We start from the raw sequence: 23,965 nt of genomic DNA, 5'->3' as shown, positions 1-23,965 counted from the left end.
TTAAAGTGATGTTGCTAGCTAGCTGCTAGCAACCAGCTAAAAAAAAAAAAGAGTAACGGCTCCATCACCGCCACAATGACCCCGCATTTTCCAAATTAACGGTCAAAATGATTGTGGGACCAGCCAGGACACCTCCCACGTTGACTTTGTTCGTGGAACCTCAAGTCAGCCATTTCCTCGTCAGTGTGAGTTCAGAGCGTTAACAAAGGAATTAAGCATTCTGAGCAGCATTCATGGTAAACAAAATTAAAAAAAAAAAAAAAAAGGGGGATTTCACAGGCATATGCTCGAAAAAGAGTTGACTTTCTAGTGGCAATTGTCATTCCGTGTCAGTAGACGAGGTCTATATTGTGTGGCGTTTGGCCCCCAGAGCCGCACAGGCGCCCGTCTGTGAGGATTGGGTTGGGATTTTCATTTTCATGAAACACCTTCCGCTCTCTTCTGCATGCTCCCAACGGGGACCACCGGGCTGATATTTTTAGAGGGCATGTTCAGTCTGCGGGAGGGAAGGACAGGGGAGGGTGTGATGTGGCATCGATGCTGGAAGTTGGAGGGGGGCGGGGGGGGGGGCCTGAGTGGCCTCCATGAGTTGTGTGGAGTGACTTGCGTTCATGCATTAATGCTCAAATAAAACCCCGATATCAGTTCGTTGTACAGTGAAAGGAGTTTACCGAGGAGCTGGATTGATTTGAGTCGCGAACCAAAACAGCAGCGCCCGCTGCACGTTTTGCCAGACGAATCTAAGCGAGGAACCTGCTGCAATGTCGCTCGACCGTTTGCTCCTTTTCTCGATGACAGTCATTTTTATGTCCTTATAAATTGACTGCAATACAGTACGTTATTTCCATCAAATATATTTATTTGCTTATCGTAAGAAAATGTTTGTCAAATACATACAGACGCATAACACAGACACAATGTTACACAGTACAGTGCATAGAAAATGTATCAGACTGTCATTCAAATGAGAAGAACTAGTCGGACTTTGTGCTCGCTTTAATGCCAATTGTTTCATTTTCAGCGTGCTCTCGACGATTAGCGTGGGCGCTTCCTCCGGAGTTTCCAAAATATGCACGTGAGCTTCGTTGAGGATTCTCCGTGACGAGTAATTAACCAACTAGCGGGCAGGCGGGCAGGCGGGCAGGCGGGCAACCAGTCCTCTCGCCCAGAGTCAGCCGCGATGCGCTTGAGCTCACCCGCTAACCTTAAGTCGATGCAGACAAAGGAGGATTGATGGACTATTTACAAGCATATTTTAGAATAAAATATACATTTTCACCCTTTTGGGATGGTACTAATTGCCTTTTCTAGTTTATCCCAAAAGTCTTTGATTTCATCCAAGTACGTCTTTACGTACCCCGTATTACGCACGGTTAGCACTGTCGGCGAGAGGAAGAATTAAGGTTAAGAACATCGGCTTCAGTATAGTACTCAGGGTTAGGGTTACCTCCAGCGGTGATGCTCGGTTTACAACATTTTGAGGTTAGGAGAGGAGGTCAATAAACGTGCGTTAAAGTCTAGTAAAGTGAAAGCGTGTTTAAGAATACGTGTTCACTCGGAACAAGGAGGCGCGCTGAACTAGCATCTTTTTTATGGCCTGGAAGTGGTTTTAATTTCCTTATTTACTGCAATCATGAGTTTCCTAGTGGGCACGGTGGCTCAGCTGGAAAGCGTTGACCTCACAATTCTGAGGTCCCGGGCTCAATCCCGGACTCTGGGCACTTCGGTTTCCTCCCACATCCCAAAAACATGCAACATTAATTGGAGGCTCTAAATTGCCCATAGGTGTGTGATTGTGAGTGTGACTGTCGTCTGTGCCCATGTGCCCTACGATTGGGTGGCGACCAGTTCAGGGTGTACTCCGCCTCTTGCCCGTTGACAGCTGGGATAGGCTCCAGCACTCCTGTGACCCTCGTGAGGATAAGCGGCTAGGAAAATGGATGGATGAGGTTCCTACTGCATTAACAAAGCGGCTATGTTCACAGGAAGCCACAAGCTACACTGTTGCATGAATAGAAATACTGTATGGAGGTTGATTGTACCTCCTGCCATCTGGTGTCACCGGCGTAGATAGATGAGCGAAGATGCCGCATTTGTCGCAAATGAATGATCATTTTCAGACTTTACATCCCGCTCATTTTCCAAGCACACACGGTGTGAGTTGGGTTAGAACGTGGGCTCCTTCTTCAACTCTTTCGAGATTCCCCCTTGACCCTAAAAAGACCAGCAGGGGCACGTTTCCAAGGGAACGGGTGCAAATGCCAAGGCCGTGCGGACAGTTCTCAGGACAGTTTGAACGCATTTATGGCACGTCCGCTTACAGCATTGCGACGTCGTTTTTGATTCAGCACACTCTGGTGAACGTAAAATAAATTTCAATGCGTACACACCTGCACAAAAGAATATTTCAAAATAAAATTTATGGTCACAAAATCACATCTCAGGGAGGAATAGTGAAAGGATGCCTTCTTCTTCATGTTGTCCAAGCCCAGCCAGGCACGATGGAGGTATAAAATGGCTGCCAGCGGCGCACGCCAGCGCCATCGCCCCACAGGGCCTCTGCCAGGGCGGCGGTGATTGTAAATGCGGCTTTTTAATCAGCCTTATTGTAAAGTGCATTGGTCACAGCGGGGGAGGCCGAGAAGCGCGGCTCGTCGCCCGCCCGCCCGCTCATAACCTGCGCACGCTCGTTCGCCTTTGCAGGTTTTCGGCTTCTTGTTGTTTTCAGGCGGCAACGTGATTAAAAAAAAAAAAAAAAAAGCGGAACGTCGGTGGTCATCCCTTCGCTTTTCCTCGGATGCGCAAAACCGAGCAGGGGACAAACGTGCAGATGGACTGAAGGATATTGATGTGCGTGACCCGCTGCCGCCAGCGAGCCGGGATGCATAATTTAGGGAAGTGTGTCATGGCGACAGCGCAACACACGCGCACGCCAACGGCAGATTTGTGGGTATCTGCGCTTGCGTTTGAGTATTTCTGCTTAATATGTTTTGTCTACTGACTCGTGCAGTCCACCGCTACAGCCTGCTTTTTTTTTTTTTTTTTTGTTCCAGTCCATCCACAGGCTGCGGTCCAGGATTTATTAACTGCACTTATTCCCATCAGTCTGCTTTCATATACCGAAGTTTTGCTCGGGTGAAGCAGGGCAAACACGGCATAAAACCATTTCTAATAACAAAGATGTTTTTGTGTGTGTGTGTGTGTATCTTTCACCTGCCCAACACTTTTTGCTGTGGCACGAATGGTTGACTTACAAGAGCCCAAATTGAACCAGCATTTTTATTACACTTTTTATTAGTTTTTATTTTATTTTTTTTATCATAGCCAAGCTTTTGGAAGCTAGTTTATTGCTACCCAAAGGATGGTTGCGGGTCACCCGCCGCCTCCTTTCTGATTGTGTCGCTTCCTGGGGCTCTCCAGATCCAGAGTGCGCCCCCGAGAGGGCGTCGGAGGACGCGGAAAGCGGGCGTCTGAGGAAGAAGAGGCTGCTCTCTCCCGAGGAAGTCGAGGAGGGAGAGGAGGACGACGAAGAGCCGGCGCTGCACAGCTGCGACAGCTGCCGGCAGGTGTTCGAGTCGCTGAGCGATCTCACCGAACACAAGATTAATCAATGCCAGCTGACAGGTAAACAACGCTCAGCCCGCCGCGCCCGCCCGCCACTCTGCCACTCACTCGCGCGCTCTCGGCGGAGGCGACGCCGTCGCCGTGCCAGGCTGCCACTTTGGCTGGGCCTGGCGCACATTAGTCATGTTTGCTGCACATCAATACCTACAGATGTCACGTACAAATAGGCTGTCCTTATGCTCGTTGACTGCGGGCTAATGAGAGCACAATGACGACGACGACGCCTGCGCTTGTTTCGATTTAGGGACAAATTTCACCAACACGAAGCTTGGAGTTGCGCCCCAGACGGCTCCGTTACAAGGGGAATAATTCTGTTGTGTTGTATAATTAAATCCATAAAATATTTTATTTGAAAATGATGCAAAAACTCAAGTATGTAGAGTAAAATTAAACATTTCATAAAATGTAGTTTGTTATGTTAGTGGGAATTTAATCTGGGCAACAACAGCTGTTATGTGGTGCCTGTGCCTTTAAGGGGCGTGGCCTGAAGAGTGACCTCAGTAACATGGCCGCTTCGTCTTTGAGTGAGGGAGAGTTTTGGCCTACTGTCGGTCCTCGTGAACGTTCTCGATTTATTTCTCCCTTTCAGTAAACAGCTGAAAGGACATCAGCCATGTGGCTGATCTTTTTAAAAAAAAAAATTTTAATTGAGCTGGTGTCATTTCTGAAGCATGGCTGTAACCCAACCTGGCTTACACAATAAGGCGACAGCGAATAACTTGGGGGGGAAAAAAAAAAATTGGATTGGGGCACTCGTGAGCCTCGGCGGTACCACTGAGCCGTTTGTGCCCATGTTTCTTCAAAAGAAAGGTCAGTTATAAAAAAAAAAAATCATATTATTAGAGGGGGAAAAAAATTCCAGTCTTTACAGTAGAAAGAATAAACAGTCGTAATCTTACAAGATGAACGCTCATATTTGTTTGGCACAGTTTTTACGCCGGATGCCCTTCCTGACGCAACCCTCTGCATTTATCCGGGCTTGGGACCGGCCTACAGATTGCGCTGGTTTGTGCCCCCCATAGGGCTGCATTGCATGCGAAAAGATGCCTGAAGAATGGAGGAAAAGTGTTCTAGTTCCCATTTTTAAGAACAAAGGGGATATTCAGAGCTGTGGGAACTACCGAGGAATAAAGTTGATGAGCCACACAATGAAGTTATGGGAAAGAGTAGTGGAGGCTAGACTCAGGACAGAAGCAAGTATCTGCGAGCAACAGTATGGTACATGCCGAGAAAGAGTACCACAGATGCATTATTTGCCACAAGGATGCTCGTGGAGTAAGTACCGAGAAGGTCAGAAGTAGTCTTTGTAGATCTAGAGAAAGCCTATGATAGAGTAACAGGAGAGGAACTGTGGTACTGCATGCGCAAGTCTGGTGTGGCGGAGAAGTATGTAAAAATAGTACAGGACATGTATGATGGCAGCAGAACAATGGTGAGGTGTGCCTTAGGTGTGACAGAGGAATTTCAAGTGGAGGTGGGACTGCATCAGGGATCAGCTCTGAGCCCCTTCCTGTTTGCAGTGGTAATGGATAGGCTGACAGACGAGGTTGGACTGGAATCCCCTTGGACCGTGATGTTCGCAGATGATGTTGTGATATGCAGTGAAATCAGGGAGCAGGGGCAGGAACAGTTAGAAAGATGGAGGCACGCACTGGAAAGGAGAGGAATGAAGATTAGCCGAAGCAAAATATGTAATATATGTGCGTGAATGAGAAAAGTGGAGGGGGAAGAGTGAGGCTACAGGGAGAAGAGATAGCGAGGGTGGACGACTTCAAATACTTGGGGTCAACAATACAGAGCAATGGAGAGTGTGGTCAGGAAGTGAAGAAACGGGTCCAAGCAGGTTGGAACAGCTGGCGAAAGGTGTCTGGTGTTCTACGTGACAGAAGAGTCTCTGCTAGGATGAAGGGCAAAGTTTACAAAACAGTGGTGAGGCCGGCCATGATGTACGGATTAGAGACGGTGGCACTGAAGAAACAACAGGAAGCTGAACTGGAGGTGGCAGAAATGAAGGTGTTGAGGTTCTCGCTCGGAGTGACCAGGATGGATAGGATTAGAAATGAGCTCATTAGAGGCACAGCCAAAGCTGGATGTTTTGGAGACAAGATTCGAGAGAGCAGACTTCGATGGTTTGGACACGTTCAGAGGCGAGAGAGTGAGTATATTGGTTGGAGGATGGTAAGGATGGAGCTGCCAAGGAAGAGAGAGCGAGAGGAAGACCAAAGAGAAGGTTTATGGATGTGGTGAGGGAAGACATGAGGGCAGTTGGGGTTCGAGAGGAAGATGCAGGAGATAGGCTAAGATGGCAAAAGATGACACGCTGTGGCGACCCCTAACGGGACAAGCCGAAAGGAAAAGAAGAAGAATCTTACAACAATAAAGTTATATTTTCCCAGAATAAATTCAAAACATTATAAGACTAAAGTCAAAATAAGTAAGAAAGTCACATTTTAACAAACAAATGTCAATGTTATAAAACAAATTCATATTATTAGAGGAAAAAAAATTCCAATCTTTACAGTAAGAAGAATAAACAGTCCTAATCTTACAATAATAAAGTTATATTTTTCCAGAATAAGCTCACAACATTATGAAACTAAAGTCAAAATAGGTAAGAAAGTCACATTTTAACAAACAAATGTCAATGTTATAAAACAAATTCATATTATTAGAGGAAAAAAATTCCAATCTTTACAGTAAGAAGAATAAACAGTCCTAATCTTACAATATTAAAGTTATATTTTTCCAGAATAAGCTCACAACATTATGAAACTAAAGTCAAAATAGGTAAGAAAGTCACATTTTAACAAACAAATGTCAATGTTATAAAACAAATTCACATTATTAGAGGAAAAAAATTCCAATCTTTACAGTAGGAAGAAGAAACAGTCCTAATCTTACAACAATAAAGTTATATTTTTCCCGAATAAATTCTAAACATTGTAAGACTAATGTCAAAATAAGTAAGGAAGTCACATTTCAACAAACAGATTTTTCCCTTTTATTCTGCAAAAGATGCCTTAATTTCTCTCCCCCTTAATTGTGCGATGTAGTCAGGAATATATAGTCAGACCTCTACTTATGAACGTCTCTACCGACGAAAAATTCTGGTTCCGGAAGTAAAAAAAAAAAAAAAATGGTTTGAAAGTTGCACGATGGAGCTGCTCTCCCATTGGCTGTCGCCCTCGCATCTTCCTGGCATCACATTGGCGAGGAGGGAGGTCATTCTTTAGCCACGATGCACTTCCTATATCTTGGTTTTTGTGGCGCCATAGAGCTGCTCTCTCATTGGCTATCGCCGTAGCATCTTCCTGGCATCACATCCATCCATTGGCGAGGAGGGACGTCAATCTTTTAACCGTGATGAATTTCCTGTATCTTCCTCACCGAATGCATTCTCCTACGCTAGCGCACACTCGTACTGCACAACGTCTTCTTCCTCTTGCCTTTTGTTCAAAATCAATGCAATTTTGTATGTACTTTAATAATTTTCCACGCACGAATGTCTGATTTGGAAACTCTTTGTCAAATCTGAGCTTTTAATTAGCGCCGAGCTAAGGTGGGGAGGAGCAATCGCTTTGTGTTTATAATGCTTGAGCAGAGTCGCGAGGCACCGCTTGCGGACCCTCGGGTTACCTCGGACCTCAGTTCTGCCCGACGCGAGCTGCCAGTGGAAGCGGAAAAGAAGCGTGCCACTGGCAGTGTGTGTCATTGACCTGTTGATGGATGAATCGGGCTAAAAATACTCTGACAAGGTGGCAGAGAGAACTAATGATGTGATTTGAAGGCGGGTTTTTTTTTTTTTTCGAGTGCGTGTGCGTGGCTGTGTTTGCCTCTGGCGGACACGCTGTCCTCTTTTGCTGTCACAACCGCAAGCTTTGATTTGAAAATCCTGGGAAACCTCCCAAATTGCAGCACAAGCCATTCTGTGATGTTGCAAAGTTGTTCTCATGTACCTTAATTTGTTGTTTCCTTGGTCAGTTGGTCTTGGACGCTGGTCCAACAGATGTAGTCACATCCAGTCAAATGTTTAATACACGTCCGTGGTTCCAACATATAATTGATGTCTTTAACTGAGCTTGACTTTTAAGGCTCTTAATGTTTTCCGGCCTTAGTTTTTCATTGAATCAGCCTTGTAATGATGTAAAATGTATTTTTAAAGCACAATTTTTTTTTTTTTACATCGCAACAGAGACAACGTCGTCCAACCTACGAACAGTGGCTGACAGATGGCAATTTTTGAAAATGGGCAACAAATTCTGCCTAGCAACTAGGGATGAGTATGTACTACATTTTTATCCATAACTATGGGGAACAGGATCAAACGAAATATTATTGTCACTGATTGTTTTTATTAAAATGGGAGAATCTCCCTTTGAAGCTCTTTTTTCGTTTTTTTTCCGGCTAATATTGATAGCAAAGTGCAGATCAAGGCCATAACTGATGTTCAACAAGTTGGGACTGACTCCACAGTGCCTCTGCTGGTCGTGAGCAAGAGGCGCATTATATTTTGTCCGCACTCCTGACTTCTGAGGGAATGCTTAACGACGGATTAATAAATTAGTGCAAGCAACTTTGCTGCGTCTGCTCGATATTTGCAATTGTATTCCAGTTGAGAAGTCTTGTAATGAATCATGAATGATTTGTGCTGTCTGTGCTATTTTTAACATTGTGCAAGTGGCACTAACGTACCATTTTATCCATCCATCCATTTTCTGTGGCACTTGTCCTCATTCGGGTCACGGGTGAGCGCAGCAGCGCATCCCCGGGCTGCTTGCCGTTCAATCCCAGGGCGCGTGCCACAAAGATAAACAAACGTTCACAACCACGGGTCATTTCGAGTCTTCGATTAAGCGAACGTGTTTTGGGAATGGGGCATGAAACCCGAGTACCTGGAGAATACCCACAAGAAGCGACCGCAGAACATGCAAATGGCCCCTTCCGATGGTGATATTAAGCTCCGCCCCCTTAGCCATGTCCCATAAGCTCCCCAAATGGCGACTGAACAGAACAGGTTTGAAGTCGATTCTCAAACGCGTATTCCGGATAATATTGCGGTATGTTTTTTGCCAAATGCGTCAGACTTGTCCAAGAGAGTTCGACAGAGAGGTCTCAACCATTTCACGCGAGGATACGTACACGGAATTAAGATTTTGGACGGAGCGGGACGCGACGTCAGAGTCACAGCAAAACGTTGGCGATCGATGCAAAAAAGTTTGACGGCTCACAAACGTCATATTGAAACCCAACAGGATAAAATAGTGGAATCGTACTGCGCATGTAAAGCAGGGCGGAGTACTTTTTACTTGGAAAGATCACGAGTAATATCATTGTCGTCTTTAGAAGTGAGTGGGTGTATTCCTTGTGACGGAACCCAGTGCTCTCTCTTAAAAGTCTGATGTGATCCGAATAAGCAAATAGACATTTTTCTCTTGCATGACATTGCGCATTTATGCACCACTAACCCGACGCTTCGGCATAAAACATGACACACTTCATTCGGCAGGTCGGTGATACGCTAACCAAGTGAAAGTTGTATAAAGCACTGATAATAATTCAATCAAACTCCGAGAAGATACTTCTCCCTCACTTACCTTCGAACATACAGCCTTGTGTTTGTTGTACGTGCGCTCTTGCGCGAGCCTTAATCCATCGTAGACACTTGGTCAACTGTGTTTTAGGCTTTGGAAAATGAGTCAAGCAGGCTCCTTGCACCCTAGCGGGATATCTTTCATCAGAATTGCATGTTCCCCAAGCAGATCTGACAACCATTTTCTTCATGACGTTAACTTTTCCAAGCGCACGCTACTGGCAACCGGCATTGCATTTGGGACAACATGGCGGCAGGGGCGCGTCAAGACAATGCGACTATCTGATTGGCTATTATTGTACGAGCCATTGACAGGTCGGAAAGGTGCGTTCTTCGCACGGGAGCCCAGATTCAAACCTGTGACTTTGCATCAATTGTTAGTCCACCATGTAACTGAATGTATTAAGCTGTCAAGCACGGTTAGAGGGAAAAAAAAAAAAAAAAAAAAACCATCTACTGTCATTTAGTCTGCTTTTTTCAGCAGCAGCAGCAGCAACAACAACAGATACGTGCACTAGCGAGCTTCTGTTGAGTGACAGACCAAGCATGTGCATACATTTGTTCATCCCGTTCACACAGCGTGCACATGCACACGCGTGTTTGCCTCGGGTGTGCGCATTTGCCAAGAGCGAGCATGAAAAATCAAAGCGCGCTTCGCTTTCACCGGCAGCCATCAGAAGGCTTTAAGCGGAACGTATAGGTGCTCGACCTCCTTTTACACGGCCGTCCCTCTAATCCAATTTCATCCGTCTAACGCCCGGTTCGTCTGTTTGGCAACATTAAGACACAAAGGGCATTATTCAAGAGGCGGCGGGGGCTTGAATTAAAATTCGCTTTGCCGTAATTAGACTTATTTTGTGGCGTAATCGTCGGGAAATAGTCCGCAGTGTTGCGAGACTTCAATATTTGATTTGGAGCTTTTATGTCGAGCGGCCGCTCGTACTTTGCGGTCACGACTGACTCGGCCGTATTCCTCGTATAATGAAGCCCGGGCTTTTATAAATGTCAATCTTACGGACAAATAACTCTTAATTGCTCAATGCTGATAGAAAAAAAAAAAAAAAAGGGGGGAGTTTAGATAAGAGCCCCTGTGGAAAGCAAACAAAAGATTCTAATTGCCATTAGGGCATTGTGATTGTGCAGAAACACATTATTAGTATTCAAACAGTGGGAGAAAAGAAACTTGGAGATGGCATACTAAGTACCACTCTGTGCGTGTGCGCGTGTGTTTGTGTACACTCGGAAATATGGGAGGAGATTTCCTTTGTGGCATTATGTAGACATCCATGACCAATTAATCTGCCTTACATCCAGCCTCCACTCACAGATGGATGCTTTATTAGAGCCATTTCCTAATCAAGAAGCAGCACCTGCTAAAAAATCCATTTTTACCATTTGATTTTTTTTTCTTTTTTTTTGATTCAGGGGGAGAGGAAAACGCATATTTTGCTTTACGATCGCTGTCGTTTATTTTCGACGCATAAGGACGCCAAAAAGAGTTAGCGGAGGGCATTTATTTATGCAGATGGAAGGGAGACGGTTATGCGTTCTTTTGTGCAGTCGCAGCTTCTGAACAATATTAAACAATATCGGTACTTAATATTTCATGCCGAGTAAAGATGAAGTTTCAAACGAACCCAACAGCGCTATGAAGTCCGGCAAATAGAGGGCAGACCGCAAAGAGCAAATGCACAAAGTGATCTTCCGACTCACAAGTCAGCTGCTGTCCCGCTTTTACTCGGCTGCCGCACAAAGACAAACATATTATTGTTTATATTTTCTTGAAACGGAGCATTCAAAAATAAGCCAGAATAATGAGGCGCTTGCTGCTTCACCTTCTCAGGACAAAGACGCGTTGCGCTCCCTTGCGATGACGAGCATACGATTGTTTTCCGCTACTTGGAACGGAGCACGCGAGAATGACGCGGGGTGAGGAACCACATGCTGCGTCGCCAATAGAAATCGATGCATTATCTGATCACGTGACGCATCATTTCCTGCTAAACTATCGATTGTCCCATTCGTTTTCTATATTGCAGCTTTGAACACTGGAAACAGCAAAAGTGGCAAGGTGCTTCAAATAACTTCCGCTGGTTCGGAGTAACAATGTATCCAATAGGTCACGTAACATCTACTCTATCTTGATAATGTGACGTTAAATCATCTCTCATTTAATAGTGTTTTGAGAAGATTTTTATCGGCAATTACGAATTTTCAGGTACGCGTGCGTTTTGGCGAGTCACATGACCTACGCACGCGAAGGTGACGTGTTCGGCACCGTTCCAAACGCTCGATTACATGGAACGCCATTCATGCCCAGCGCTGATTTCTCATATTTATCCTCATCTGATTGAGAAATAGCAGTTTTGGTTGATCGGGAAGACGGAGGAATACTTCCATAGAGATTCGAACCTGTGGCTGTAAATAATGTTGAATATTCGGCGGAATGACGCGGAGTCTGACGAGCGATCTCCGCCAAGCGGCGGAGCCGTGAGCTCGCGGCGCTCACGTGACTCCGAAAATGGCGGCGCACCTGAAAATCCGGAATTGTCGATTAAAAACCTTCTCGAAACGCGCATAAATGAGACGGGATTTAACATGACATTATCAAGATCGAGTACATATTCCGTCACCTATTGGATACATTGTTCCTCCAAACCACTGGAATTTTCCTTGAAGTTATTTCAGCTGCTTTACTAAGACCCATTGTGATCCGATTACTTGCACTACCCTGTTCTGGTCCATTTCCATGACAATTTAATAGTAGCTCTTCGTTACGGCATAATAGGCCAGTCATGCTTCTCCAGAGCCGCTCCAACCTCGCAGCTCACGGATCCCGTTTGCGTCGTTCATACAAAAAGAAAACTCTCAAAGAAGTCAAAAGCGCATGTGGACCACGCCCAAGATCGACAGCAAGAATGAAAAAGATGTTACATGTTGCCGCGATCAATGGCGACCATTGTCTACTTCCTCCCGGGCCCCCGCCGGCCCCCACCCCATCTGGCGGAGGTATAACACCTTTCCGTGCACTTAAGCCATGACCACTGCAGTGCGCTAAGGGAGCGCATGGGTATGGATTGCCTCGTGTCCCAGATGCAATCGGCGCTATCGATCGGGCTAATGCTGGACTGCGGAGGAAGGCGAGATGCAGCGAATGGGGAGGGGGGCGGGGGGGGGGGGGGGGAGCGAGTGCTGCAGGAATGCATCCCCAGGGAGTCTCCGCTAGGCCGGGGCAGGGCTTCAGGAATGCTCCCCTGGAGATTGCGAGTGAAGGCTATGGGCATGGCTGCAAGAATGCTCCCCCTGGGAGTTGAGGCCAGCTGGGGGAGGACTACAGGAATGTCGTCCTCCCCCTCCCCCAACCGAGCACCCCCTTCAACTTGAGGGGCTCCGAGGGGAGGGGAGGGGAGGGCAGGCCCCCGCGGCTCCAGGATGGCTGCGGATCAGGTTTCCGTGTGGGGATCGGCATCCTGCCGACGGGGCTTTAGGCGGCCTTGGGGAAGAGACGTGAGGCCAGAGGCTTTTTTTTTTTCTTTTTTTTTTCTCTCCGCAGGGCTCTCCAGAAAACACTTCGCCATTGCTTTGTCTTACACCAGAGGAAGTGAAAGTGTCTTTTTTTTTTTTTTTTTTTTTTTTTTGAGGCGAGCTACCACACTTGTCTGCATTCTTGGTCGACTAGCGCACACAAACGCGATCTGGGGCTGCAAAGTTGAACCGATGTCTTTCATCGAACACCGGAAGGTATTCGAGTAGCCTCGCGCACATCCAGGCACGCGCGCTCGGCCGGCCATTCTTTCATTAGGGCTGCAGCTCCCCGGAGCGACACCTTTCCTCGTGTCCTTAGCCCCTCCTTCCCTCCGTTCTCTCGAGAGACCGGCGCCCGGCTATTTTAACCCTCTGCGAGATGACCTTTTTAATAAGTGTCTTTCTCTGTTTTCCTGCCAGCCACTGTGCGAGCAAACAGAGCATGTCTTCTGCTTCCCCCAGATAAAGGAATCAATCAGAAAAGGGTGCGACAGAGAAGCGCGGAGAGATAACTGGGCCACGTATGGATTTATATTATGTAGATTTTTTTTCCCCCCTTCCGTCTTTCCTTCCTTCCTTCTTCCCAGTAGACATTGCACTCAGCTTCAATAAAGCGCATCTCGGATTTATGAGAGAACGCGATGCTAACGCTCCAAACAATAACATCCTCCGCCAAAACGCAGAGCGGAGAGGTAATGTGACGGAAACGGCGCGGACACGTTTCTAATATGCGATCCGACGGCGGGCGGGATGAACGTTCCTGATAGCTGTGATACATGCTTTCCCGCCGTTTGAATGCATTTGCATCAAGTCTTCGGGTCAGGCGCATGGAAACATTTAGTAACATCCCCTGACTATGAGCGGTGCTCTGGCAGCCGGGCTGTATTTTATTTAATTTTATTTTTTATTTTTTGGAACAAGTTTCCAACAGGATCCCATTAGCTGTACTCTGCAAGTTTCTGCATTGATCCAACATCTACTATGCGAGCGCCAAGAAGACCGTGCCAGGGTTATATTTGCTTCAAAATGGCTCACACAAGACGGCTAAATGACAATAGCGAGACCTGACGAGTTCATTTTCGAGTTGAGTTATGCTGGGGGATTTTGTATTTTTTTTTTTTTTTGTGTGTGTGCGTGCGCGCGCGTGCGTGGTGGCATCTTGCGGCATTGACAAGACAAGAGCTTGTCGGTCGGGGAGAACGGCTTGACTTCTGGTACGCCGTTTGCGTTGGGGTCCGGTCCGGACTGTTCTGGGTTGTGTGGGGGCGCCTTTTACAAGTTCGGGTGGTTTGGGAGTAAGCAAAGGACAAGGGGGAACTTTAAAGTCGTCAGCTTCGGCTCTCGGTACGCCTGTGCCGGCAACATTAACAGGAGTGTCATTAGGAATTCAAAGCATATGCCCTCATGAGAATCTCTCTCTCTTTCTCTCTCTCTCTCTCTCTCTCGCTCTCTCTCTCTCTCTCCGCGCCCATTGCCGCACACATTATGCACTGTATAAAGTATTTATCGGCCTTTGTCAGACGAGGGCCGCATTTCCTGCTGAAAAATAATGGCAGGGAGAAATGGAGAGCCTCCGCTCGTCCGCGCCATCCAAACAGCAACTCTTTTTACCTTCGCATCACCATCCTCGCAATCGTCGTCGTTAAACAATCTCTCCGGCATCCGCCTGCTCAATCAGCCGTCCGCTCGGAGCGCTCACCCGTGCGCACGCGCCACATCGCGGCCGCACCTGCGTGCCTTCGCTTTGCAGTTGAGGTGGCGCGTCGTTATCCAGCCCGCGGGCGCCACTTGACCTCTTTCACGCAGCGGCGATAACGTGTGGTTGGCGACCTCTCGCCAATCAGCCGAACCCGTCTAGCAGCTGGATTTAGCGCAATTTGTTACAAAACTGGGACTGGATTAAGGTGAACTTTTTTTTTTTTGTTTTATTTTTTTTCCATGGTGTGAGGGAAGGGATGTGCAGGGCAAGGCATTTCTACCTTTGAGGTACTCAAAGTACCTTAACTGTCTGACTTCTCTTTGATTTTCTGATGACACAGCGTCAAGGAGCAAATTCAGTATCTTGCTCAAGGACACTTCGATATGCTCACGAGGGCTGAGAGTCGAACCGTCAACCTTTGACTAGATGAAAAGTGTAGTTTTTCTTATTTTTTTTTGTCCACTTCACTCGTGCGGCGGGGCATCTAAAGCTAAATAAATCGAATTTTAAACTCAGAAATACAAAACAAAATCAAAATGAATGTGATCACAACGTACAGCATTTTAAATTTGAATTCATAGCGAGATACAATATTTGTTTGGATCACATTGAGATCATGAGACACAATTGACCCAGGAAAAATTTGTTTAAAAATGTTGATACACAGACCTAAAAGGAAGAAACAATATATATTTTTTTAAACATTATTTATCTTGTTCCAACTGTGTGGGAGACAACAGAAGCCCCTTTCACAAATTTGGCATCCGAGGTGTGACGGTAGAGCCGACATTTGTTCCCGCGTTAGTTCCCGTTACGTCGTTGCTGTGCCGGTCGTGCGCAATCGCACCGTTGTATCAACTTTTTCACATTCGGAGCGTAAAACTTCACACTCTCGACTCGAACTGCCGGCGATCTGGTATTAAACACCCAAAACATGCGTTGGGTTCATTGAAGATTCTGAATTGTCCGTAGGCGGGAACGCAAGTGTGATTGGAGATTTTGGTGCCGATCCGGGGTGGCTGGTGCAGAATGAGGATTTTTATTGTGACTTTTTCCAGGGGTGCCATTTTGTGGCAGCAAGCCACCTGATCCAGAAGCACTTCGACCTAAATCGGTCTCGAATGGTTTGCGCTCCAACAAAGAAGAACAAAAACACTGATTTACAGTCCATTTACACTCCAGATAGGCAAAATAGGACATCAGAACAGTCTGAATGTTCTTCCACGTCATTAGCATTATTCTTTCAAAAAGATGAAAACTCATCAGAACGTCTCTCCGCCATGTAACACCCCTGCATCCGCTTCGCTCGGGTTGTCTCGGCCGAAATCTTTTGTCGCCCCGCTTTGTCGCCGTGACGTTGGCTCTCTCTTCTCTTTGTTCGCTTCTTTTTCAGCCGCACGAGTGTAAGAATAGCGCATTAAATCTTAATCGGCAGCGTCTGGCCGTGTCGAAGTGAAGCCACCGTCGTCATTCCTCCTCCCGGCGGGTAGACTTGTTCGCGGAAGTGGAAACCAATTGCGAAAAAAGATGGTCCTCCCAACCCTCTGTGCGGAGCACGAGTTCACTTTGGCCGTTCCGCCGAAGCTTGGAGGCTGAAAGCGATTCCAACTCAGGAGCGACTTAAGACTCGTACGGAGAAACTGCAGCGCTAATTGCATTTAGCCCTTGACGTTTGCTGCAAAGAAGCAACTCAGCTCCCACGCGGTAAACTGATGCACGGAGAACACAATTGGAAAGGTACGGTTTGCGGCCACGAGAGTTTAGCGGGCTCCGAGTTGACATCCAGTGCACAACGCCGCTGGGCGTGGCGGCGGGAGCGGGATAAGCCCGGCCTCGGGCTTATCTTCGACAAGGACGCGCTCCAGGCTTGCCGGGCAGACCGGGCGCGTTTCTGCTAGCGACATTATTAACGCCACACAGGTTCTGTGCAGCGACTCAGAAGACAAACCTAAGCAGCCTCTGCCGGGCTTGGTCAGCCTTAAAAAGGCAGCGTTAGTACTGCAGCCCTCCCCCCCCCCTTTTTTTTTTTTTTTTTTTTTTTGCCTCTAGCAAATTTTAGATGGGATTCATCAACAATCAATTCCACACAATTGACCAAATCCGTGACAGTCAATCAATTAATGATTAAAGTAACCAATGCCTCCATTGTTCTCGGTTTCTTTCTGCGTTTAGTTAGTTTTTATTCATTTGCAACCCCCCCCCCTGTGAGTTTTGTAGAGACCGACACATTATATTGATTTTTATCTCTAAATATTTCTGCAGACTGAGAGATTGAAACATAACATTAAAAATATTTGTAAAAAAAATCTCATGTGACAAAATAATGTTGGTTGTATATATTATAATTTTTTCTTTTTGTTTTTGTCAAGATGAGATTTTTTTTGGGTGCTGCAAATCCGGAAATTGATGACAGCGTGCACGTGTGATAACCTTGTCAACAGTTTTGAAAAATAATAAATTTTTCCCCCATTGGGCCCTTCAAATTCTTCTGCATATTCAGGCTACAATCACATTATAAATATTACAATTGAAAAAAAATGAAATCTGTATTGTCAAACTTGTTTGGATGTCATCCATCAATTTAAAACTTCTAACAAATTGTATGATGTCATACTGTATCTCTCCAGATCGGGTTTTTAATGGACGTGAATGAGAGGTTCCAGAAGTTTTCTCAATACTTTGATCATATCCAATTAGTCATTATGCAGGTAACAAATAGTTAAGCCTTGCCAGAGGTCATCGAGTGCTCCTGTTGATTTTTGACGGCGCATTTACCAACCAGAAATGTCGATTGGCCCCCTTTCAATCCTGTCCAAACTCCCTCACAGTCCGTAAAAGTTTGCATGGAAATGTAGCACGCGTCGATCCCCGTAGGCTTGTTTTTCCTTCTGTGGCGTGTATGGCGAAGCTGCCAGTAATGGGAGGAAAGGAAAGAGGGAAATGGAGGGCAGTGGAAAGAGTGACCATTCAGACAGGTTTACGTCTCCCCGGGGTGGGGGGGTTGGTGGGGGGGGGGGGGGCTTAGCGCTGTGCGGAGCCAGCTGTGACGGCATCCTGCTAGCCACTGTGCTTTGGGAACTTTTCGGGCCTATCACGCACTCAACATTTCCCTTCTCCTCGACCTCTCCCTGGGGTAGATGTTTTTGTTGGCCCGGGTGTAGGCCTCGGGTGGGGAGGGGGGAGCAATACGGCTATAGCAGCCACTCCTAAACTTCGGGATATGGGGAGTACAGCCACCCGCAAGGACAGTGATTCTCAAATATCATGCGAGGTGAGCACATTGGTTCCCATGTGCTAATTGCCACGTTCGGACTGTAAGGTGGCATTCATAAATTGGGTTTTATGGACAGGACGGATTTCGTTGAGGGTGTCCGAGGCCGGCAGCTGGACTTTGTCGAAGCCGTGCGGGCACGTAGCGACTGAGTTCTTCTCTTAATTTTAAGAGCAGTGCACAGTGGCGGTCGCGCAACACCGCCGAGTAGGTAAAGGTCATCTAATCTATTCCACGTGCAGTCCGCCCGGCCCAGTGATCGTTCCCGAGGAGTCAAATCGATTGATCAGAGAGTCGCTCTGAAGAAAACGTGGCAGCTATTCGCCGAAGGCTGCACAAAGTGAGCTCGGTGCATGTCTTTGAGACAAACCCGGACATTAAGGCAACATCTACAAGTGCAGCAGTTTTCCGGAGAAGGTGAAGCTCCCCCGGTACGAGTCGCAGATGAAATCAGTAGGAAAAAAAAAAAAAAAAAAGAAAAACTCTTGAAAAACGATCGTCAACGTGGGTGTCGCTGATCGAACTTTGACCGGAAAATGTTTTCCAGATTATTCCCGCACGTGGGAGGTGCCCAGCGGGGTGTCCGCCCTTCAGTCTCGGGTGGTCGCGGCTCCACTTGGCCACCCTCTGGCTCCTCACTCGATTTAATTCGAAAGTTCGTACGACTGAAATGTATTTAGATGCGGTACCCGTGCCACACTTTGAGGAATCACCGGTCTAACCTTTAAAAATGAACTACTCCCCCCGGGCCTTTTGTCCCGTAAGGACCACCGTACTTTGGTTTCTCACCTGTTTTCTGTAATGAAAAAGTCAGCCAAAAGAAGTCAATCTGCACGTTTAACAATGGATATTTTCTCTTTTTCATGCATCGCACATCAGTCTGTCCATTTACTTGAACGCACATTGCAAATATGAGTCTGCAAAGGGGGTAAAAAAAAAAAAAAAACCAAAACCGTCAGGCCACGGAAAAACAGGGACGGTTAGAAGAGGGGAAAAGGAAAGGAAGCCATTTCAAATCTGAAATCATGTCCTTACACTTCAGCTACTGCATCTGTATAATTTTTACACAAGTCTTCTTACCTCATAGGAAAAGCCAAATTATATTAGTGTCTTCTCGATACAGAAATAAATGGGAGGAATTAATAGACACTTTTGACAATGGGCGTTCGCTCTCCAGCACATTCCACTTACGCTCTAGCACATTGTGTTAATCGTCACCTTGTCTGTCAAAATGTGCCAAACTTGACACACGCACAAAAAAAATCTTGGATGTGATAATGAAAGCGTTGCTTGCCCCTGGCAAGAAGGCCATCTTTAGATTCAATTGGATTACATTGCAAAGTTAACGGAGGAAAGCAACTCAAACTTTTAGCTGTCGTCACTTGTGTCCTTTTATACGTACATCATCATTACCAGAGTTCTATTTTAGACTGAATTCTTGTGAAACCGTATTACGCAATGCAAAAGAGGACCAAAAGAAAAAAAACGAAAAAGAAAAAAACAGATCCTCATATGAACTCGCGAACAATTATTTTAATAGCTGTAGCTGTAACATTAACGTAATGGTAGCACATCCTCCACATAATCTAGTTTTGCTGCGATAGGTGCTTTTAATAATGTTATCGGGCTCATTCAATATGCAGCGCACGCACAAAAAAAAAAAAAAAAAAATCAAATCAAATCAAGCGAATCCTGCAGGACGTGCTTACGTATGGCCAGAACAGGTGGGCTTGAAATAAACAAAGTGCTGATCTCCATATAATGGACATTATGAGTAAAGACACGGAGCATCGTCAGGATTTGTTCAACATACCCCACCAATAAAGTCAACAGCAAAAAAAAAAAAAAAAAAAAAATACTAATAAACGTGCCGTGATTGTATTTGAATCCAGTCGCCTGATTATTCGGGCCTCCCATTGGCCGTTCATTACTCTCACACGGCGCCCGTGTGGGTTGTTATCACCCAATCAGGCGCCGGAATGTATTCTGGAGAGCGCGCGTTGGTTTGCATCCTTTAAACCCTCCCGAGCCTTCCCTCTCTGCGGGCCTGCCGACCGAACGCCTAATTCCAAAGTAAACCGATTGCTCTCCGCGACCAGATTACGCGGCGGCGGCGGCGACGTCAGCCGAATGAGATGGCCGCTCGGATGCAACCGGGGCAGGCGAAGGTGCCGGCCGCAAAGACGACTGATCGGCGTGTGAAGGGAAGCGAGGTTGGCGGGGAAAAAAAGAAAAAAAAAAAAAAAGAGGTGGAAGAAATGGAAAGAGGGCGAGTGAGTTGCGTGTGTGCGGGCGGCGTGGGGTTGAGCGGGGGAATGCAATTTGCTTCTCACCTCAGGCGACTGGGCTCTGAGGCCAGTAAATATGCAAACAAGATGAGCCTGCCCATCAATATGAAGACCCCGGATGATTGCTAATCTCCGGCCGAGAAGCGGATTGAGATGTGCTCGGCGTCGGCGTGCAATTTAAGGAAACGGAACGTCCGAAGGCGGGGGGGACGGGGACGGGGGGCTCCAAACTTAGTCGGAGTTTGGAGTGCATCGCGCCTTGGCTTGTAGAACTCGCCTAAGTAGTCACGATGCGTCAATATCGCCACTACTTGTTAACGTTAACTATACATCCACAAACGAGACAACTTTATTTCAAATAAAATAAAGCCAAACTAGGACTTCAAATGTGGCCTCAGTGTAAATGTATTGACGTTCATTCCAGTAAATGTCATTTATGATTTGAAAAAAAGTACTTTAAAGATGTCTGGCAAGATGAACAAAAGTATAGAATGATGTCAGTGAATGGAATAAAATGCAGTTTCATCAATAAAAATAATTTTTTGTTGATTGTAAACTTGGGAGGGCGGCACGGTGGAGCACTTGGAAAGCGTTGACCTCACAGTTCTGAGGTCCCGGGTTCAATCCCGGACCCGCCTTTGTGGAGTTTGCATGTTCTCCCCGTGCCTGCGTGGGTTTTCTCCGGGTGGGCACTCCGGTTTCCTCCCGCATCCCAAAAACATGCAACATTGATTGGACACCCTAAATTGCCCCAAGGTGTGATTGTAAGTGCAGATGTTTTGTCTCTGTGCCCTGCAATTGGCTGGCGACCAGTTCAGGGTGCACCCCGCCTCCTGCCCGTTGACAGCTGGGATGGGCTCCACCGCTCCCTGCGACCCTTGTGAGGATAAGCAGCTGAGAAAATGGATGGATGGATGTAAACTTGACTGACTGTAATTTGATTGACCCTTTTGTTGAATGCACACGTACACATCGCACACCTCAGGATAACGCAGTTCACAGGAAACCACAATCATTATAATTGTTTCATTCATACCTTTTGGACTCTGAGCATTATCAAGTTCTCATCTGCGACAGCATGTATGTATTTGATACGTATGATGTAAGTCAGAACCTGACAGAGTAACGTCCAAATAGAAGTTTTTGAAGGTGACGCGCACGCACTCCGCACCCTCCGGTGTGACTTGTCGGAGTCGTCGGATGTCTGGGTTGCGTGGCTCGACTCCGCAGTCCGACGAAGCGGATGGCTGTGGGTTCATCTTATGGCTGCTGTCGCCAAAAATGACGCTCCACTCTTCGCGGGAATAGGGGTCAAAAATACAAATAGCGAGTAGATCGTAGCTCGGTATGTACCGTAATTCCCAGCCTACAGAGCGCACCTGGTTACAAACCTCACTGAGTACATTTGTAAAGGAAATACCGCTTGGTACATACGTACGCCGCAGTTTTGCAGCATTGAAACGAGATATTTACAAAGGTGGTGCACAGAAAGAGTTTAACACTAGTGCTACTGCTAGCGCCGCGCTAAAGGGAGCACTAATGCTAATGCTGCGCTAAAGCTAGCGCTAATGCTAACAGGGCCGGTTAAAATCAAACCGATAAATATTAATGAGATACTCCAGTAACACAGCAGCAACACGCTAGCACAGCGCTAACAGGGGCGGTAAAAGTCACTTCCTCGGTGCATATTTTCCACCGGTCGAGTGCCCCCTTCCGGCCGTTAGAAAAACCGCACAAATTAGCCGCATCACCGCATAAACCGCAGGGTTGAAAGCGTGTGGAAAAAAGTCGCGGCTAGTAGGCCGGAAATGACGGTAAGTGCAAACGATGTTGCGCTAAAACTACTTTGACGAGTACAATTGGGTAAATGTGACCGAGTCACTGGAGCTCATATACTCAGCACGCTTTCCGTGTCCTTGTTTCTCCTCACCTTCCAAAACAAGAAGGTGTTTTATTCTCCTCCCGCCCGTCTGGCTGACGCTTTACGTCACCCCCGCCCCGCCATCGCAAATACGGCCGTCCGCGGTGGAGCTTAACACTCCGAGACCCCGTCAGCCGCAAGGAAAGGACGAAGGGCAGACGAGGGAGTTTGTCTGCGGCCCGAGGTGCAACGCCTGAGGGTGAACTACGTGTTGAGGATGGCGAGCGCGGGCGGGAGTTTGCAGGTGAATCTGCTCATTTTGGAAGATGTTAAGCGTATTTGCATTACCACCTTCAGGCAATGCAAAAAAAAGACCTTGACATTAAAATGCAGCCTAAAGTGATGTCTTTCTCCAATCTTTTATTCCAGAATACAGCAGTTTGCCGATTTGAAATAAGAGTACATCGCGTACATACACTCGCAGGTCGCAACATAAGGTACGCACTCCTGGACGGGGCCAATCGTGATCAGCGGGGGGGTGAAGGATTTCCATTCCATGAGCGGGATCAAATATCTGAAGACGTGGTGAAGCAGCACGTGGATCAATAGCTAATTTGTGGTTACGTTCGTTCGTGAAGGTGGGACGGCCGCTGAAGGGGTTGCTCCATGCAGTCTGATAAAGTCTTTGCATTTGGACTTGTAGGTGACTTGTCACAAGTATCTGCAAACAATTATATAATTGGAGTCGCATTTGTGCCTCGACATTTGCTAAAAGCAGGAGAGAAACTTCGGTGTTGGCAAAAAGACTGCATTCTGTACGTCTGCTCTTTGCAATCTTTTCTCTGTTTGTTTTGCCTTGTACAAGCTAGAAAACGAACACTTGATCATTCAAGTGTCTCGTAAAATCCATCCATCCATCCATCCATCCATCTTTTACCGCTTTTCCGGGTCAGGTCGCTGGGGAAGTAGCTTCAGCAGGGATACCCAGACTTCCCTTTCCCCGGCCACTTCTTCCAGCCCTTCCGGGGGGGGGGGATCCCGAGGCATTCCCAGTCCAGCCGAGAGATGTCGTCTCTCCAGCGTGTCCTGGGTCGTCCTCTGGGTCTCTTTCCGGTGGGACGCGCCCGGAACACCTCATCAGGGAGGCGTCCGGGAGGAATCAGATGCCCCAGCCACCTCATCTGGCTCCTCTCAATGCGGAGGAGCAGCGGCTCGACTCTGAGCCGCTCTCGGATGACCGAGCTTCTCACCCGTTACCCTGGGGAGGAAACTCACTTCGCCCGCTTGTATCCGGGATCTTGTTCTTTCGGTCATGGTAGCAATATTGCAAATATCGCGATGATGGATCGGAAGTGTCATCGAAATTCCACCAAACAGGTTGCTGCGTGCGATCAGATGATGGTGAAGCAGCATGTGGTTACACAAGAGTTGTACATTTGTGCTCATGTGACGTCCATGTCTTTGGTACCAGCTGGACAACAGCTGCTGTGTTTGTCAGATGACCTTCCATCTGTACTGCATTCCGTGTGTTTGCTCAGTCCAATCTTTTCCTTATTTGCAAGCAATAAACTCGCAAGTCAATTTTCTGTGCAGTCCCGGAAAATATTCCCGTGGGAAGTTTTACAGATATTAGATAATAATGTATTTGCCTCTGCGTGTGGTGAAGCCGCATGTGGCTCCTTTTTTGGATTTGTATGATGGTAGCCAGCGCCTTGCTCATAGGCACTCGGGACTCGAAACGCGACCCTCTGCTTGCGACGGCCGAGTCCTCACAGACAAACTGTGTGCACTGCGAGGTGTTTGTCATATTTTGGCTCTTGTATTGGCTGCTGATAGCTTTAGCGGTCTGCATATTCTCCTAATCTCTCGTCAGACTTCGGCATAATTGACAATTTTGACTACATCGTCTCATTTCGAGTGAGCTGCGGTATTGAGTTTTTACCCCCGATGAGGCGCGACGCCGTCACTCGCTGCTATTTCCGCAAGTATAGACGCGTTTATGCGTACGTGTATTTGTGTACGCTGGAGGAGGATGAGCGTGCAGGGGATTGATTAGGCCGGAGAAGGTCAGCGAGTGCATCTCATCCAAGCCAGTCCTTCGATTTAT

The 23,965-nt window shown here is 47.0% G+C and overlaps 1 protein-coding gene across 7 annotated transcripts in view; it reads left to right on the top strand.

The window, feature by feature from the left end:
* LOC133510649 (zinc finger protein 521) overlaps window positions 1–23,965 on the top strand; it is a 173,750-nt gene that overhangs the window by 55,791 nt on the left and 93,994 nt on the right. For all 7 annotated transcript variants that reach the window (XM_061838800.1, XM_061838807.1, XM_061838805.1 and 4 more), the window contains one exon: window positions 3,421–3,624. In XM_061838800.1, the coding sequence (XP_061694784.1) occupies window positions 3,421–3,624 (204 nt within the window). The remainder of the gene's footprint in view (window positions 1–3,420; window positions 3,625–23,965) is intronic.

The sequence above is a fragment of the Syngnathoides biaculeatus genome, chromosome 13, assembly GCF_019802595.1.
Source record: "Syngnathoides biaculeatus isolate LvHL_M chromosome 13, ASM1980259v1, whole genome shotgun sequence".
NCBI classification, from domain to species: domain Eukaryota; kingdom Metazoa; phylum Chordata; class Actinopteri; order Syngnathiformes; family Syngnathidae; genus Syngnathoides; species Syngnathoides biaculeatus.
The sequence above is the reverse complement of the archived record's forward strand: the minus strand, read 5'-3'. Positions and strand labels throughout refer to the sequence as shown.